This window comes from Lissotriton vulgaris, chromosome 3_1, assembly GCF_964263255.1.
Source record: "Lissotriton vulgaris chromosome 3_1, aLisVul1.2, whole genome shotgun sequence".
Taxonomy (NCBI): domain Eukaryota; kingdom Metazoa; phylum Chordata; class Amphibia; order Caudata; family Salamandridae; genus Lissotriton; species Lissotriton vulgaris.
In genome coordinates, this window is record NC_141689.1 from 822,527,839 (window position 1) to 822,547,656 (window position 19,818).

The following is a 19,818-nucleotide window of genomic DNA, read 5'->3' on the forward strand; positions in this document are numbered from 1 at the left end:
GAGTCTAAACTCCATTTCTCTATCTTGTCGCAATGGAAATTTTACGCTTGTAAGATGTTAGCAGGCAGCCTCTATGTTAGCCTATGGGACAGACACCCTTTCAACAAGGAAACATGAAATGCACAGTAATTCACTATCAGAACATGTAACACACACCAGTACATGTCCTACCTTTCACATACACTATACCCTGCCCATGGGGTGACTTTAGGCCTACCTGAGGGTTGCCTTACATGTAAGAAAAGGGAAGGTAAGGGCCTGTCAAGTGGGTGCACTTGCCAGGTCGACATGGCAGATTAAAACTGCACACGCAGACACTGCAGTGGCAGGTCTGAGACACATTTACAGGGCTACTCATGTGGGTGGCACAACCAGTGCTACAGGCCCATCTATTAACATTTGATTTACAGGCCCTGGTACACTCGGTGCACTTTACTAGGGACTTACCAGTAAATCAAATACACTATTCATGAATAACCAATCATAATCGCAATGTATTCGGAGAGCATATGCACTTTAGCACTGATGAGCAGTGGTTAAGTGCCTAGAGTCCTATAAGCCAACAATAACAGGGTCAGAAAAATAGGAGGCAGAAGGGAAAATGTTTGGAGATAAACCTAAAAAAAGAGCCAGGTCTAACATGCCACTTTTAGAAAGTGGCCATTTTCTTGCTTTACCATTCTGTGCCTCCCCCTGCCTGGGGAATCTACGTCTGGTGTAGACTGTCTTTTGGGTTGTTTGTGCATTAGCTCTATACAGTCATACAAAGAAGGCTGAGGTGTGCCCTGCACATGCTGCCTTCACCACACAGTAGTGTGTCTGTAGCCAGGACAAGGCAAGACCGGACCTGTGCACTACAAAGACTATCCTACTTCAAAGGCCATAAGGGGTATAAGTGTTCGACCTATAAACAAACATTTTTGGAACATTTCTGGGTCAAGCTGTCATGAGCAGTACTGCCCCTTTTCCGTGTTGCTTTGCTGAGTTGGCATGCAGTTGCTGCTTCTTTCTTGGAGAGGAAAAGACTGGGCTTTGCTTTGTTTCCTGCTTGAGAAGATTCTCCAAGGGCTTTTGTGTGTGCACCTCCTGTTTGAAGTCTCTGGGCCATTCAGGGCTTCACCTGCAGCCCCTGGACTCCTATGCTGGGAGTTCTGACATAGAAAGTGGTGCCAATTCCAGTTCTGGGCCCTTGGAGGTGGCTTTACTGCAAAAAGAAGAAAATCCATGCAGCAACAATCTGTGCCTGTTTTTCACGCGGCAAACTTGCCATGCGGTTGAAAAACCAACGCATCATCGCGCTGCGGCCAAAGGATCAATGCAGTGCCTCTTCGCTGCTGGGAGAATCAATGCCACGCCGGTTCATGTGGCTCCTAGTACGCCACAGCCCGAGTCACGAGCACCTTGTCTCTGACTTCCGAGTGTGAGGAACCGTCTAACATTGATACACCGGAACATAACTACTTAACTTGTGTCTTCCCATTTTCCTGCAAGGAAGCGCCGAAACAATCTCGGGCCAGGAACGAAGTGGAAAGGGTTAAACAATTCCTCCTAGACTCTCTCGTACAGGAAGAAGGTGGATCCACCCTACAGAGAAACCAATCAGGAGCCTAGCCCGAGGGAGAAAAGGATGTCACATCCAGAAGACAGGAGCAACCTGGAGTCGAGGGGCAGAGCTGGAGAGAGCTGGAGGGCACCATGAAAGAAAGCCCGAAAGGAACACCAACCGAAGGAGACGGTAGACCAAAGGAAGACACTGAGGATGGAGAGGAGACACCCGAGAACTGGAGCGAGGACTGGTGGACTCCCCTATGAGATGCTCAATTGCCACTGCAACTCAGGAGAGTTGCAGCACTGGTGGTGAGTGACCCAAATCAGGGAAAGGATGAGCAGGAATATTAAACATGGAAGTCAGAACCCTATGGCACAGAGAGACGCTGAGAGCTGTTTTCTTTTTCTTTCAAACCGTATTGATCTCCATTATTGTTGTGTGGGTCACAACCAGAAGGGCTTATACTCTTGGTGTGGAACTTGGGGTATTTTTTTTACCTCTTTTGTTTTGTTTCTCGCTTTATTGGTACATTGGTAAAAGAGCACAGGGATATAGGGAGTAGAAAAAAACATGCTAAAGGTCAATGATAAGCGAAAAGAAAGTCTTCTAAACAAACCGACTTGTGCTAATCATTGAGATAGTTGAATCCTGTTATATATTCTGAGACTCCTGGGAACCACCGCCTGGAGAAGACAGATCTGAAAGAAAGAATAAAAAGGAAGTAACCAAAGCATAGAAAACTGGAATCCAGAACACAAAGTTTTTTTCCATATGTCCACTCAACTCCGATAATAAATATACAAAAATTGAGAAACATATAAAGCCTTTCTAGCTTCTATTTCCGCCTATCTCCTACACAGAGACACCCACTCCGACTGTGACGCAGGCCCGATTGTGAAGCTGAAAAACCATTGCACCATCAAGCTATGGCCAAAGCATCGATGCAGCACTGGTTCACGGCTGGGAGAATCGACACAGCGCCTGTTTCACCACTGTCGCATAGACCTCGGTGCATCCGGATTTTCTACGCGTTGCATCTGTGCACCAAGTCTGCATCGAAGCTGGGCTTCAGTAAGGAACATTGGTCGCACAGTAAGAAACAGATGCATCAGCTCCCCATGCAGTAAGAACCCGTTGCATCACCTCTCCATGAAAGGAACCGACGTATTCCCTTCCCTGCGTGTGCTTTAGTCTTTTGTTTTGACTCATCCCAGGTAATTTGTGCTAAAAGTGACACATCCATAGTTTTATATGGACTGATTATTTTAAATCTTTTAAAAGTGATATCTTGAATTGTGCATATTGGAATTTTGTTGGTTTGGTCCATATAAAGAGTGGTTATTTTTTTAAACTGGTGTGGTGTCCATTTGTAGTATTTTAACTGTGGTACTGTGTGTCTATGTACAAATACTTTACACATTGCCTCTAAGATAAGTCTGACTGCTCATGCCAAGCTACCAAGGGGTGAGCAGGGGTTATCTTTAGTGTATTACCCCCTTACCCTGACTATAAGGAAGAGCCCCTACTTGGACAGGGTGCTAGCCACTGCCAACTAGAGACCCCAGTTCTAACACCTTGTAATTTGCCAAGTGGGAACATTCTGGAATTACCACCTTTTGTAATCATGCCTTCAACTTCCCTGACTTTGCTTAGTTCATTGAGAAAGAAGGGGACCACTTGCAGGGGGTAGTTTTAAATATATCAAGGCATCCACTAGACTTATTTATATAATGCCAATATATCAAACCTCTGAACCAATTTTCACCAAAGCAAGCAAAGGGACTTTCCCGACTAAAGTTCTAGTTTATTGCCACGTACAGTGTGCTTCTCTTCTGCAGTATTTTCGTTCACTGGAGGATAGAGAATCCAAAGGTAGTTGAAATGGGAAAAGTATTTTTTGATCCCTACTTTATGTTCACCCTACCCCTCCCCTTGACGGATCTACATAATACTTGAAGTGCCAATTCCAATCCAGAGAAACACCACAAGTAGATTCGCTGAAAAAATGGGCTGACCATAAATCTGGAAAAAACTAAAGTAATGGTATTAAACCAAGGTCCCAACAAACCCTACCCGCGATGGTCAATGAACAATCGGCTGCTGGTGCCAACAGAGGAGTACAAGTATTTGGGAATCATATTTGAGAGAAATGGCTCATTTTCCAAATAGAAAGCATCCATCAAAGGCAGAGGGACCATACTGGCAGTTGCTTTAAAAAACATCAAGCAAAAAACAACCGGCCCTAGCCTTCTCTCTTTGCTAGAAGAGCTTTGAGCGTGGCTGCTACCCTCAATCACTTACGGAAGTGAAGAAATGAGAGGAAGAGACGAGACTACCTTGGACACAGTGGTTGCCAAGGCCCTAAGAATAATATTTATTCTTCCACAATTTACCTCACCAGCTCAAATAAGATTAGAGTTCGGACTGCAAAAGCAGCAAATCTCACGGAAAGGGGCCTACGCCAAATGCTGATTAAAATAAAGGGGGCCGAGCCGGGCACATTGAATTTACACCTGTGGTTGGAAATCTCAAGGAGAAACGATAGCCCAGCGATGAGTTACCTTCATTCAGCAATCAAGCTGCTAGCTTTACAGGACCTATGGGACTCCTGCTTATCCCAGAAAAGCTTCAAGGTCCTGGTAAACAAATCAGTAAAGATTGCATCTCTCGCATAAGATTAAGCTGCCCTTAGCAGGAGGGCCCACGGCTGGTTCGTAATCCAGAGCTACATGTCAATAAAAGCACCAATTATACTTAGGAACACGTTTTTCAAGAATAACAAAAGAACGGTTCCTTCATCTGAGGCTGGGAATCTTACCAGCAAAGCCCCACCATCCTCCATGGAAACGAACAATCTCCTCTAATTGCTGCAGACTGTGTAGAGATCTAAACGAAGACATAATACATCTACTATGCATCTGCAATGGCTTGAGAGCGGAAAGGAGACAGTTTCTAAAACAGCTCCTGATTGCAAGTCAGGTTCGATCTTGCAGGGAGGCGGTAAAGGCCTGTTTTGAGGGCAGTAATATCCGCCTGTCTTGCAGCCTTGTTTGGTTAATGAGGGAAGCAAATGTAAAATTAAGTCTGGAAGATCCACAAGTTACCGGACTTTATGCTATGCCAGCTGGTTTATGAGACAAGCATAACAGCCCGACCATTAGGGCTTTGATTAGATCTACGAATACTTCCTTGGTTGCCAAGCTGTCAGCAGTTAGCATGGGCCGGCTTCGAGTTCATCGACCTTTGTATTCTCCATAAACATCACTTCACGGGGTGCATCCATCCACGAGAACAAGCCCTATGATGAACTATCTTATTAACCATTTGAGAGAGCTGGTCTGCCGATGCTCCACCCCCCGCCTACGAGAGAAGCTGCTGGGTGATGACCGTCGTCCCCTGCGTCTAAGTTCTTGACCGCCGGGAGCCATTGCCTGCTTGAGCCATCTACACGTCCTCCACCTGCCTTCTACCTGCTGGTTTCCTTCGCCGCAGCTCAGCACAGTGATTCTGCGATATTCACCGGTCTCAGCGTTTGCCGCTCTCACGTTGACCTCTGCTCTGCTGTTTTTGCTGAGGACGCCGAGGCGGTTTCGTCTCGTGAGGACGCAGTCAAGGTGCAGAGGATATCAGTAATCCTTGGGGGCTCTATGCGGGGGGCCCGGCACTGTGGGGTAGTTGAGGAGAGTGAGGAGAGAGTGCTCGCTGAAAACGGCATCACTGGGAATGACTTTGGCGACTCTGGCGTTACTCTAAGCTTTGGGGGAAAGCCACATTTGCAGCATTGCAGCATTGCAGCTAAGGTGTAACTAGAGGTTAAATTCGGACTCTCCCTGCTGGATCTGCTGATTGTTTAAACCTGCGGTTGAGGCTGTGTACTAGGCGGAGGAGTACTGTAAAAGCTCACCACTGGCATGGCTGGCATAGCTGAGGGGGGTATACATTCTCACTGCCTCTCTCAACTTTTCTAAATATACACATGGAGTGAAGCTGGAGTGAAGCTGCATGAAGCAGGTCTGCATATTTCAATAGAGCATGTATAAGACTTTCAAAGGCCTCCCTAAAGGTTGTGTCTATATAATCTCTGCGCTTTGTACTCTGCATCCTGCATCCTGTGCTCTCTGATCGGCTGTCTGGTCCGTCTTCTGTTGTCCCAAGCTCCCTGTACAATCGGCCTTGTATTCCCCCAGATATTATTAACTGTTATTAGAGGGAAAAACTGGGAAATGAGAACAATACCAAGGGGGATCATCTGTTTATTGGCCACTGGATATAGAAACAACTGTTACTTGAATCGGGAGCCATAACCTGCCATATTACTTCTGTTAAAGCATTGATAGCTGCTTACGCGGGACTTTAGCACAATTGTTTGATTGCATTCAACCTATTGCTTACTGACGCTGTGTTTGAGGGTATTGATCCTCCCTATTGACCGAGGGGAAATTGACACGTATCTGCTATCTATAAAATGGGAAAAAGAAAGCTACAATCTAGTCCTCCGGGCACTAAAACGACCAAGGCTAGAGAACCCAGCACTTCCCTATTGAAATATCTGACAGGGGCTGTAGGAGCCATAGAGAAAAAAATCTCTAATGTAGAAGAGAAACTTAACATAGGCTCGTCTAGCTTGACTGCAACAAGCATAAATGACTCCCCCTCCGCCGAACCCAATGATGTTACTGTAACTACTCCCCCAAACAAATCTTCCACCAACCCACGTAATGGGTGTGTCCAGCAGGGTAGTGACGAGATCTCTGTAATTGATGTAGAACTTCCCCCCCCCACAAAAGAGCCTGTGTATCAAAGAAACCTGCCCTCACTGTATTACCCCCCCCAGATTCATGAAGTGCCACCAACACCTAAAGGGCTAAGGACTAAAAGTAGAGCACCGACCAGCAAGGAGGGGGTAGCTAATAAGGTGACAAAAAATAGAATTAAAGTATGTACAAAAACGGCCAATAACCAGTGTTCTTGCAAAGGATCAAAAAACCCAGAACTTGGTGAGATCGCAAAATCTATCATGGATCTCACTATGTTTGTCAAGGAAGCTATAGCTACAATGGGAAACAGAATGGGATTAATTGAGTCTAACTTGTCTACTCTTATCGGTCTCCGGAAGGATGAGAGTAGTAAACAGGCCCTCCCGGGCAGGGTTAATAACTTACAGCCTAGCCTACTTAGACAGTTGCCTATTGATCACCCCCGCACCTGGTAATTGCTCAATGAGCGGCCAAAGTAACCATATGTCCGCTATAGCCAACTCTAACAACATTGAAGCCCCCAAACCTTGCTATCAGGTCCAGGCTAACACTCTGGCCATTTTGAACCTCCCTCCGGCAGCAGCCCCTTACACCTTGGTTCTGGCCAACGATCCTCAGTTAGAGGAGGGCGTGAGGGTGAGAGGGAAAATCGGGAAGTACTAAGGAATAAAGCTATCCAATTTCTAGGGCAGAAGACGGGCTTAACCCAAGAAATGTTCTACTCATTTAAAATGGTGAGACAAGTGAGGTGGCTTGGATCGTCCAGAAAATCCATGGGCGGGAATTGTATTGTGTTAACTCTTGCCTCACCCCCCCTGGTACAAGAAATTCTGAATCGGCTAGGCGCAAAAAGTAGATGGGTTGAGGCGTTAAACGTGCTCCCTCTAGGCTTTTTCTATCAACCTAAGACGACCAACCGATATAACTTTCCTTTAATAAGTCATTCTCATAATCATCCTTTGAGGTATAACCTGGAGGTATCAAACAGGTTTGGGCCCCTACATACGTTAGAGGACGTGGATTGACATCCACCAGACAGGGTTCCCCGAAAACATAAAATCAACTCTGGTTACCTTGCCCCATCAAGTCTGGAAGATCATGTACAAGGGGGCAAAATCAGATATGATGTGAGGAATGCCCCTCTTAAAGTCCCTACTGTAGTAGGCCCTAATCTGACCCCTCCCGATGGCGACAAGATGAGTATGGCCAGGGGAGTACAACCACAAAACGTAGAATTGAATAGTTTGCCCCAATTTGATCCAACCATTGATGAAAGTCTAGCGAGCAATATCTTAGCACCCAGGGAGTTAAAAAAGGAGGAAGCTGGGACATTGTGTGCCGCATCTTGTGGAACTGAATCACTGTATGTCCAGGGACGGGTGAGGGTAGACTTTTGGAATTTAGCTGGTTTACAATCCAAGATCAACAACCCTGAATGGGAAGACTTTATCAGGAACTTCGATGTTATATGCCTGCAGGAGACATGGATTTTGAACGAAATTCATTTTGATGGTTTCAGAACATTCAACGTCCCAGCGGGGCGCTCAAGCCATGGGAGACATAAAGGGGGAATTTGTGTGTATGCTACCAACCTTTTGAGGGCTGTGGGGATTAACATGGTAAAATCGTCAAGTAGCTATCAGATTGTGGTCATCAAAGCGTCCCCACTGGTTGATATAGTCATCATTAACATGTATAATAACACTGAGAAGGGCTTTCTTACCGATCTGTCACATGAGCACAACGAGGAACTTAGGAGTCTAAGCAATTACCCAGGGAAGGGAAGGACACTATCTTTCTATGGGGGGGGGAGGCTAAAGATATGGATCACTAGCCCCATTTTTCTCATGCTAACGGGGGAGAAAGCTTACATGAGGTCATGGCAACACACAACTTGAGGTTTGCAAACATGCTGTGCTCCCCACCTGTCGACTTTAGTCCAACGTTCGTAGGTGGAGGTCACAGCACTCGACTTCATTATTCTCTCAAATTGCTATGAGTCATGGGTTGCGGATTTTATCACCCACCCAATTGGGATTAGCGATCACCTTCCACTTAGCATTAACATTTCATTTCCTTACAAAAAGACAAGTTCCCTGGTTGAGAGTCTAGCCTGGACTCAAGGGTGTGTGCTGGCCAGACAGAATGGATATTCCCTGAGCTGGGTAAAGAGCGACCCTGAGGCCACAAACCTACACATTATGATTCAGGCAAAAAGTCCAATAGTAAAGTGCCTACAAGAAGACTCTACTTATTCTGACATACTGGGTTCCTTCTCCGACATCTCTAGGATAACCCAAAAAATGTTGACCCGCCATTGTAGAGCCAAGAAGCATGAAAAATATGGATGATTCGATTCTAATTGCACCAAGGTCCACTACCTATTAAAAAGAGCTCTCCAAAGTTCCCCGAGGAATAGCGAGGAAGTCAGGAGGCTCAAGAAGGATTACACCCTAGCAAGAAAAAAATGCAAGAATGAAATTAAAGAGCAGGCCTGGTTCAATTTGCACAAAACCTCACTAATGGGGGATTGCTCCCTTTTTTGGGTATCTGTAAAGTCACCATTCTTCAGAGCAGGGGATGGTCCAAGATTGGAGGTAGCCATCCCGGAAGACTCATGGATTGACTTCTTCTCAGAAGTGTACAATCCAGGGGGTACAGACAAAACTGTTGCTACCGGCCCGTCATCCAGAAGGGGCTGGAAAAATTTGCACCTATTCGCATTATTTTACAAACGAAGAAGTATTGGCTGCTATAAAAGACAGCAAGGGAGGCAAAGCGCCAGGCCCGGATGGGATCCTGATCGATCTTTATAAATACTCAATTGAGCTATGGTCTCCTCTATTAACCCGAGTCCTTGAAGCAAGCGGCGAGAAGTGCTTCATCAAATCCTGGTCTGAGTCTATAATCATCCCCATTTTTAAAAAAAGGGATCGAAATAACCCCGTGTGCTACCGCCCAATCCCTGCTTGACTCTTTTATGAAAGTTGCAGGCAGGGTCATATTGAACCACCTTGAACTCTGGGCGGAAGACAATAATGTCTTAAGCCTGGTCCAATATGGGTTCAGGGAGGGACGGGGCACGGTAGAATAGGTGCTAAATGTTTCCATATTACATGGAAAATATATAGAGGCCAAGAACAGCAAATTGTTTGCAGTTTTTGTAGACCTTACCGCGGCCTTTGACAGCGTAATCCATGAACAACTATGGCAGATCTTATCAGATTTAAAGGTAGATCAGACACTAATTTGCTTAGACAACTGTACGTGGACTCAACAGCTAAGGTGAGATTCGGCACAAAAGGAGACTGTACCAAGCCCTTTTACGTAAGAAAGGGATTAAGACAAGACTGCGTCCTTGCCCCCTGTCTTTTCACTCTATATACTAATGATCTGGAACGGGAACTGGTCGCCAGTGTACGAGACTCACCGCAGGCTAAAAACAAACAGATAGTTTCACTATTATACGCCGATGACGCCGTGTTAATGGTGAGAACCCAACTCGGCTTACAGACAGCACTTAAAACTTACCAAAATTTTATGGATGAAAAGGGCCTGAAACTAAATGTGAAAAAAACATGTGTTATGTCCTGTGGGCGAGGAAAAAAGAGACCTTGTCCCTTGTTTGCTGGGAGTGAGAAAATCACATCTACTAAAATATTCTCATACCTAGGGATTGTCTTAGAGGAAACAGGATCCTGGGGACCAGCCATAAACAATAGGACACTGCTGCTTAGAAGAGCAACAGCAGCACTAATGCTATTCGCTAAAAAGATGGGCAAAAGGCAACCGGATATCCTATTGAAAATTTATAAGGCTAAGTGCATCAGTGTAGCCGTATATGGAGCAGGCGTATGGGGAGTCTGTGATACATCACCTATTCAAAGGGTAGAAAATTCATTTTTAAGGTTTATTTTAGCCACTCCTCAAAGCACACCTGTTTTTAACCTTCATTCCGAGCTGGGGGCACGACACATAAGTGATTAAATTAGTATGCCACCCTTACTGCTAGGCAAAAACCACAATTGATGGACAGAATGCAGAACAATGTCATACATTCACCCCAGTACAGAGATCTGGGCCTAAATCCATCGTTTTTTTGCACTCCACACCACCCCAGTTCAGACATGACCATATGCAAATCAGCCTTGACCCTGTGCCTCATGGGAACAGTCCAGCCCGAACTGCCAAGCCATGTCTTTCCTGGACCAGAATCAAGCATCCTAGGACCGGTTTCTGGCTATCAGCCGTCTTCAGCCAGGATAGCTTGACTCAAGTGGTGTGGAGCGCATGGGACTCACGTCTGAGCATACCCATCCCACTTGGGGTGACAAATGCAAAAACCACAATTGATGGACAGAATGCTGAACAATGTCATAAATTCACCCCAGTACAGAGATCTGGGCCTAAATCCATCGTTTTTTTGCACTCCACACCACCCCAGTTCAGACATGACCATATGCAAATCAGCCTTGACCCTGTGCCTCCTGAGAACAGTCCACCCGAACTGCCAAGCCATGTCTTTCCTGGACCAGAATCAAGCATCCTAGGACCGGTTTCTGGCTATCAGCCGTCTTCAGCCAGGGTAGCTTGACTCAAGTGGTGTGGAGCGCATGGGACTCACGTCTGAGCATACCCATCCCACTTGGGGTGACAAATGCAAAAACCACAATTGATGGACAGAATGCAGAACAATGTCATACATTCACCCCAGTACAGAGATCTGGGCCTAAATCCATCGTTTTTTTGCACTCCACACTACCCCAGTTCATACATGACCATATGCAAATCAGCCTTGACCCTGTGCCTCATGGGAACAGTCCAGCCTGAACTGCCAAGCCATTTCTTTCCTGGACCAGAATCAAGCAACCTAGGACCGGTTTCTGGCTATCAGCCGTCTTCAGCCAGGATAGCTTGACTCAAGGGTATGCTCAGACATGGGACTCATGTCTGAGCATACCCTTCACACTTGGGGTGACAAATGCAAAAACCCCAATTGATGGACAGAATACAGAACAATGCCATACATTCACCCCAGTACAGAGATCTGGGCCTAAATCCATCGTTTTTTTGCTTTTGCTTACTTACCCTTACTGCTATGGCACAGAGTATGGATCACAACAGATCTGATTCTAAACAGAGAAATTATCGGAGACTCGTTGGGCTTAGACCAGGCCACAAAGATCCCATGGTTGAAGTATATTCGCAACCTTACCAACGACCCGAGGAGACCCGAGTTTCACGATAACCCTGCTTCCCTAGTCAATGTATCCAGGAAGGACCTAAAAGCACTTTGCTGGTACCACTTCGAATCCTTTAGACTAGGAGTGGAGATCAACATGAAAACGGTAATACAATACCAACTTACCCTGACCTCACATTTAATTCAACCATACCTGGTCTGGTGCCAAGTGGGGTTTATAGGTTCATCCTAACTAGATTTAGATTTGATTATTTTTTCCGTGTAATCACATTTCCTAAAACCAATAATTGGTCCAGAATCCTCTGTAAATGCCCGTGTGATAACTTATCTGACCAATCAACATTGCACGTGTTATTCTTTTGTAAATTTTATTCGGCGGAAAGGGCTAGATGGTTTAAACCTTTTTTAAATCAGGGTACATGGCGTCACTGTCGCCCTGCCCTACTGTTTTTACAACTTCTAAGTGATATGTACTGTGTCGGTATAATAACTGGGTTTTTAAAAAGTACTTTGAGGAGAAGGAAAAGTTGAATAAGTTCTGAAACATTTTTATGGCTTAGCACTGATATGAATTGTAATTATTGAACTGTATTATTTTGTGAATGAAATTTCGCTTTTATGATTTTATGAACTTGTGAAATCGAATAAAGCTTTTCTACCTACCTATTAACTATGATGAACTATCTTACCTACCAGTTTTTATTCCCCTGCAATTTTATAGAATTACAAACCTATTTGTAATCTTTTAGCATTATTTAATGGTGAAGCTACATTATGTGATTTAAAGTTTTACTTGTTTGCGAAGGTTTTGATTAACCATGCAATAAAGTCATTTTTTTTATTATTATCAATCCAGAGAAACATTTTTAGGGAAATGTTTTGTGAGAATTCATATTTCTTGGACATAAATCTGTGTGAAGAAATATTAGTTGTTGTGTCTTACTGCTGCAGTCCGTGAAAAATACAAACTCAGTGAATTTTTATCAATCATGCTATATTTAGTCACTGCTTATAAAGAATGTGTGATAGACTATAACAAGATTCTGTTTTATTGTGTTTCTTCTTTTAGCATCTTCTGCTAAGATGGGGCTGGTGGAAACAAAATTGGCAATCATCCCTGGGGCAGGTTTGTTTATATTCCTTGATGTAATTAGATGACCTTGATTCCTTGAGTCTAAGCTGTAGAAATAGTGACAGACACACCTGTACTGACTACATAGAAACTTGTAAATTGTAAAGAAAACTTCAAAAGGATCATTGATGTTTTAAGTAGGCTTGCATTTTTGATGGGGCAAAGCGAAAGGTGCAGTTTAATTTGCCTTAGCACGCTGAGCGTATGGCTCCCACTTTTAGGTAAATGTAAGAGCTCATTGTTGGAAGCAGAGATCACTGATATTTGATTAATGGAATATATAGCTACAGGAATTCTTTGTCGCTGAAGTAAATGTCTGCTAAGTATTAAACCCAATTTTCCAGGTTTATAAAGAGAGCAGATGCGATTTCCCTTGTTTGGCAAGCACTGTATCCCTGATCTCTGCTTTACCAGTACAACCTAGGAATATGACCAGAACGGTTTCACATTGCTGCAGAGGTGGTCTCTCTGTACATAGCACTGGTCTTTTCTGGGACTTTAAAAAATATTTTAAAGAAAATAAATACCAGAGGTTTTTGAGATGATCACACCTGCAGTCCGTATCTGGAAGCTCGTCCTTTCTGGAAGTAGTATGTCTCAGGCAAGTGCCATCAAATCAGTTAGCTCAAATCACAGTTTTTCAAGCAAAATGTGGAGAATACGACCTCAGCCATAACATATGAATGAAACGTTTATTGAAAGTGGTAGACTCACTGACTAACAAACAACTTTAGTGAATTAACAAAATGCATTAATTGTATTCCTCAATATCTTCAATCTTAGAATATCCAATGTGCTTCATATACCTTACCATAGACCTTGAACATTCCCTTATGACACACTGACCCGTGCTAATGCATTTAAATTATTTTTTTAGGTTGAGCATCAGCATGCATGCACTGTCTGCAAGACCTGTTGTTTTCACTGTAGGCATGTAAATTCTGCCTGCTGCTTACCATAAGTTCACTCGTGTGTCAGTGTGCTTTACTGACTGCTCATTGGTTGGTGCTCCCAATTCATAATTTCCTTTTATCACTCGGGAGCAACTGCCAACAGCTGTTTCTTTATACTATAGGGGCTTGTAAGCTCTTGTGGGAACTACTTCTTTTATTTCATGCTTAGTGGGGGAGTAGGAAATGTACAGTTTCCTTACACTGTATGGGCTTTTTTGCTTGTTTGGGTATTACTTGTTTATATGACTGCTCAGCAACAGAGTAGGAAATACACAATATATGCTGGTATTTCCTGCTTGGTATTGTTAATGGATTTTGCCACCCCATTTCATGTTTAATACGGAGGTAGCTATGGTGATGAACGGAGACTCCCAGCAGTCCTTGCTCCATGCACAAGTGTCCTCCGTGCTTTAGAGCTGCAAGTTATTGCTGCATTGTCAGACGTGTTCCTGGAGGGACTTAATGCATATCCTGCACCCCCCCCCCCTTGTGATCTCTGCAATGGTTCTCTATACAATCAGTGCTACCTCTGTGTACGATGACTTTGTTTGTTGTTTTGCGGGCTAATCTTTTCCTGGGCTCTTTTCACATGAAAGCCAGCCTCGGTCTGTTGCTCCCTCTTCAGATCAGTTATTTCCCTTTGCGAATTGGGTCCTATCTGCCAATCCTCCCTTCCACTGTGGAGCGTGAGGTTTTTCTTCAACAAGGCTCCCTTGGTGTGCATGGTGGCCCTACCACAGCACAGCTTGGTTTTGTAGCTGTTTGGACCAGTTCTTTTATCAGTTTAGATTGGCTCCTGCCAGCCAGTCCTCCCACCCACCTCTGCCTTACCTTCTACAAGATAGTCTTCTCAGTCTGTAGGACGCCGCAGCTCGATGACATCATTATTTGTGTCAGTTCTTTATCAGTGCAGATTGGGCCCTGCCTGACAGTACTCCAACCGTGCAGCATGTGCACTTCCTTCTACAACATGATCTCCACAGTGTGCCATGTGGCTCTACGTAGCGTGGCTTGGTTCCGTCAGTGTTTGAGTCAGTTCTTTCCCAATGTGTATTGGGTCCTGCCTGAAAATCCTCCTTTCCACCTTGCTGTCATTTAATTTCCATCGACATGATGAGCCCCACTGTATGTAGGGAAGATCACTACAGGGGGGCTCGGTTCTACTGTATAGGTCTGTTTGGTGCTTGTCCATGAACGGATCTGATATGTGTTAGGATGAATCTTTTCCTGTGTGACTCTGTTCTGTCGCTGAGCCAGGCGATCCTTTCCCTTTCCGGGTCGGTTTCGACCTTCTGCTCCCAGGGCTTCACAATTATTTTGTCATAATTTCCCAACCAAATGGCACTATTCAAAACTGTAAAAATTATAAATTACTTACTTATTAACGACGTTCATAAATATTTTACACTATATATTGATCCTCACAGAGTCCAAGAGTAACAGATCAAAAAAGTAATTGTGCTATGAGCTAGCAATCTCCTACATTCATTTTTTAAAGGTGGTAAAAAGTGATGTAGAGAAGTTGATTAGACCTGTTGGAGATTTTTTGCAGCCTGTGTATACGTTTACACGTGTGCCTCTTAGTCTGTGTTCATGGTGTGTGTGCACAGATTTTGAAATCTTTAGCAATGTTTTTGAGTATGAGCTAGCGTTGGGTGCTGCAACATTGTCGTCCCTCCAGAAGCCAACCGTGGAGTCCTAAGATAGGTTCCGATTGTTTCAGGAAAATTTGTGGGGAGTGAAAAGCCAGCATTAACCACAGCCACAGGTAATTCTTGTTGGCCACATTCCAGTTCATCATTGGTTTTACTTGGTTTTGCTACAGAGGCCACCCACATGCAAATCAGCCTTGGTACTGCTCCAATAGCAGCAGTTCATCTTGAACTGCTGAGCACATACCCTCTTAATGTGAATAAAAGTTTTGTTTTGTCCTGTTGCATGGGGTTTGCCCAGACATTGCTTCTGTCATTTATTGTGCAATATGAGTCAAGTCGCACTTCAAAATAAGGCCCAGTAAGGCCAAAATTAGCTAGGGGTTGCTGTTGTTCCCATTCATAGTGGACATAGCCTAGAAAGAAGTTCCAATTGGTATGTTCTTATTGGAGCAGAACCAAGACTGGGATGTCTATGGTTGATCCTTGCCTACTGTGGCACAGCGAGTAAAAAGTGATGGACCAGAATGCAGGGCTTTGCAATTAGTGGTGTCTCAGATTACTTCAACCTTTCCAGCTAGCAGGTTTAAGGTTTGCTATCAGTTTTTGGCATGCAATTTGTGTGTTGGGTGTGTGAAGAATGTAGGGTTATTTTGGTTTACTGGACTGTAAAGAGTTTTAGGATTATTTGGGTTCTTAAAGTGCACTGGCGATGCATGGTGGTTTCATCAGTGCCTAGCTTATGGAGTGTCTGCAGACAATGGCATCCATGTTTGTGGACTTGGAATTATATTTCATCATAAGGCTTTCATTCGACACAAAAGAGAGAAAGGTCCAAAAGTAAGAAAGAGAAAATGGAGAACAGTGACAAAGCAACAAAGCAAAATCAAAAAAGAACTTGCAATACAATGGCGGTATTTCCCTGACTGATATTAGAGCATACTACTGGGCGGCTCACCTAACTGTAGTAAATGAATGGGAACATGTTGCGAGAGACCCCCCCCCCCCATGCGCCCTGGAACACACACAGTTTTCCAAATGCCCACACACACACTACCTTTATGGTGGGAAAGGCTCTGCACACCTCCTAACAGCCACACATATCGTAATCTCGGCATGCAAAAAGGCAGAACAGCTAATGAAGTGGGACAAGCGAGTGACCAGGGAAACTCCACTTTGGGTGAGGAGCGGCTTAAAGAAATCGCAAAGCTGAGAGGATTCGGGAAGTGGGACCTGCTGGGCATCTCACAAATTAAAGATATAATGTTCCGTAAAGGGCTGATAAATTTTCCCACCTTCAGCTCGAGTATGACATGCTCCAGTCACAATGCTATAAATACTTGCAACTAGCACGTGCGTGGAAGGCGCAACTTATCGACACAGGTGACCTCCCCGAATATGTCCCGTTAGAAGGACGGCTCCTGGTGGGTGAGATTGGGAAAAAAGGCAGTCTCCTAGACATACAGAACCATTATCAACAACAAACCAGATTCCCTGCTGAAAATGAGGGCGAAGAGGGAGGCAGACATAGGCGAGATTGACAACCCGGATTGGGAAATAGCGCTTATGCATCCCGAGAGGTGACCATCAGGTACCGCCTAAGACTGATTCAGTTCAAATGCCTGCATAGGGCATAATATGATCGAGCCTGATTGCACTGTATGGGGAGGGCTGACACGCCTCGCTGCTTGCAATGCAACAGGGTGGAGGGTACATACTTCACTCGGTATGGGAATATACCCGCATTCAGACGTACTGGGTGACTTTTTTTTTTATTTCTTTTTATTTTAAACAAGGCATCATGAGGTTAAAGGCATTATACAGAGAAGACATCATCCAATATTACAGCACTTACTACAGGAGAATGCGGATGGGGGAGGGGGGGAACAAGGGTCAAGGATAAATACATTGAGATCAGGGTGAGCCCGGAACATCAAAGTTAGAATTGGCAGGTGATACACAAATATCTCCCTTGTATCGAGTCCACGGACCCCACACTGAAGACCATTTACGGGGTCGGCCTCTTGTCACATAGACAGTCTTTTTACGGAACATGCACCAGTCCATATCCTCTTTCCAACCCTTGAGAGTAGGCAGACTCCCGGATCCCCACTTTTGAGCGATATTGCGTTTTGCAATCATGACACCCAACATTGCCCACTTGGTCTGGGCCAAATTTAGATCTGTCGGTTCCCAAATATTGAGTATGCTTCTCCTAGCCTCCGGCCGCAAAGTGATCTCCAAGACATGGACGAACGTCGCAACAAGACCACACCCTCCTCTGCACAAATCCGTTTCAGATAGCCCCATCCGAACCAATCGGGGTCCAGTAACATACACCATGTGTAATATTTTCAGCTGAATAAGCCTTAGCCTTGCTGGGATCTCAACCTCTTTCGGTGAAGACACGGCTGACTGCCAATCTTCATCATCTATTTCAAGACCATCTCGCATCCATTTATCCCTCACCTCCACCAGAAGATCAGCCCTATGGTTAATCATTTTTTTATAAATCAGGGAGATGGTCATCTCTGGCATACGACCGTCCACAATCCTGTCCTCTAGGGGCAAGGCCTCAGGCAGGTCCCCCCCCCGCTGGCAGAGCTGCCTTCAGCGCATGTGTAACTTGTGCATATCTGAAATACTCAGATCCCCCCAGCTCAAATTCCGTCTGTAATTCTTCAAACGTTTTAATCCTCCCTTTCACCCAAATGTCACCAATGGTCAAGATCCCAATCAAGTCCCACTTATTGAACCCTTTTGTATGCCATAGCTTGCCTAATTTTCCCGACGCAAATTACGGGATAGCCAGTGTTAGCCGGTCCCGCCATCCTTTCAAGTTTGTGGCATCATGCTAGATACGCACCGCATGTTTGGTAGGCCCAGTGAGATTCATGGTCGAAGATCTGTCATATACTGCCCTATTATAATTACAGAAGAAACAGAACAAAGTGGCTTGCCAGGGAACTGTTGAATCCTAATTGAAACCCACACAGCCCATAAGTACTGCGTCGCCAAGCTATTTGTTTAAAAAAACATTTATTTAGTTTTATAGTCAAATTTCAAAATTCATGAAAACATGTCATCCAAAAAGAAAACGCTGTCACAAAACAGCCAAGTCAAATACAAAAACCAACAAATGTATGCACAATAGGTCCAGAAAATACAAACATGAATACTAAATCGTCAAAGAATTACATGACACCAAAATGCAGCTTAGAATACATTACATACGTTTCAAATAAATTGCAATCAAGAAAACATTCAACATATACAAAACAAGCCAGTCCTATAAACTGAAAACACCAGTGGACAGGCGGAATTAAGAATGGAACACAACTGCCTGCCTGTCTCACAAAAACCTGTGACTGGGTATTCAGTCTGGTTGCACGCAAGGGCCCACACAGGTGGACTTAATTTAATCCCTAGCTGCACCCCTCTCTTTTATCACAGGCTGGGAGTCAACGCGTTTCGAACCAGGATAAATGACGGTTCTCCTCAGGATGGGGACTGGATAAACGCGTTTTGAACCAGGATAAATGACGGTTCTCCTCAGGACAGGGACTGGATACAATCTTCACTGTAAAAAAATTCAAAAGGGGTGGTGTCAAACCAGTAGTGTCACAAGTGAAGGGACCTCCCTGTCTAACCACAAGTGCATACAATGAAAAATTACCTGCACCACGAACAAGGGGGGTTGCAGGAATGGAGAGAAATTGATGAGCAGAAAAGTAATTCTGTGAAGGAAATGAATAGCAGAAATAAATAGGTGGCAGAGGGGGCGATAGAGTGAATAGTTTAGGCACCTACACCGAGTTCCTGTGTTGAAAATTACAAAGTAAATACCTGGATCACGTTGGAAAGGTGTCCAACCTATTATACTTACCAACAGGGAAAAGCCACCTGTCCATCCCGTAACCAGGGTCTGATACAGGCCCATAGGTCCTGTGATTGATGGCCGCCAGCTGAGAGGCCCAATAATATCGTTTGATTTCGGGGAGGGTAATTCCCCCATCATACCAGGGATGCGTCAGTTTGGCCAAGGCGATACGGGGGCTTCCCTCCCATAATAGACTACGCTGCAGTCCTTCCACCTCCCGAAAATAACTAGCCAGAACCACATCCAACGTGTTTCGAAGGGCATAAAGGAAGCGGGGCAGAGACATCATTTTAAAAAGTGTTGCACGCCGCAATAAGGATAGAGGGAGCTTCTTCCAGCCGATTGTGTCAGCCCTCAGTCTGGACAGAGGAGGGAGGAGGTTCCTGGTGTAACAGATTGTAGGGTCCAATGAGATGAAAATCCCAAGATACTTGAACCCCTCAGTGGCGATTTGAATGGGGCAATTTCGCGGGGGGACCGGAGCCTCCCCGGAAAGAACATTCATAAGTGATTTCCCCCAGTTTATCGACAGCCCCAAATTCCTGCCAAAAGAGGCAAACACATCACACACTACAATTAGGGATTTCCTAGGTGAAGTCAAATAAAGGAGAATATCATCCGCATATCGCGAGATCCGGTCTTCACACTGTGAAGACCATCGAATACCTCGAATCAATGGCTTCCAGCGGATC

General features: G+C 44.7%; 1 protein-coding gene across 1 annotated transcript in view; it reads left to right on the plus strand.

The window, feature by feature from the left end:
* AUH (AU RNA binding methylglutaconyl-CoA hydratase) overlaps positions 1-19,818 on the plus strand; it is a 663,348-nt gene that overhangs the window by 304,735 nt on the left and 338,795 nt on the right. The window contains exon 6 of the mRNA XM_086961130.1: positions 12,579-12,635. Within this exon, the coding sequence (XP_086817256.1) occupies positions 12,579-12,635 (57 nt within the window). The remainder of the gene's footprint in view (positions 1-12,578; positions 12,636-19,818) is intronic.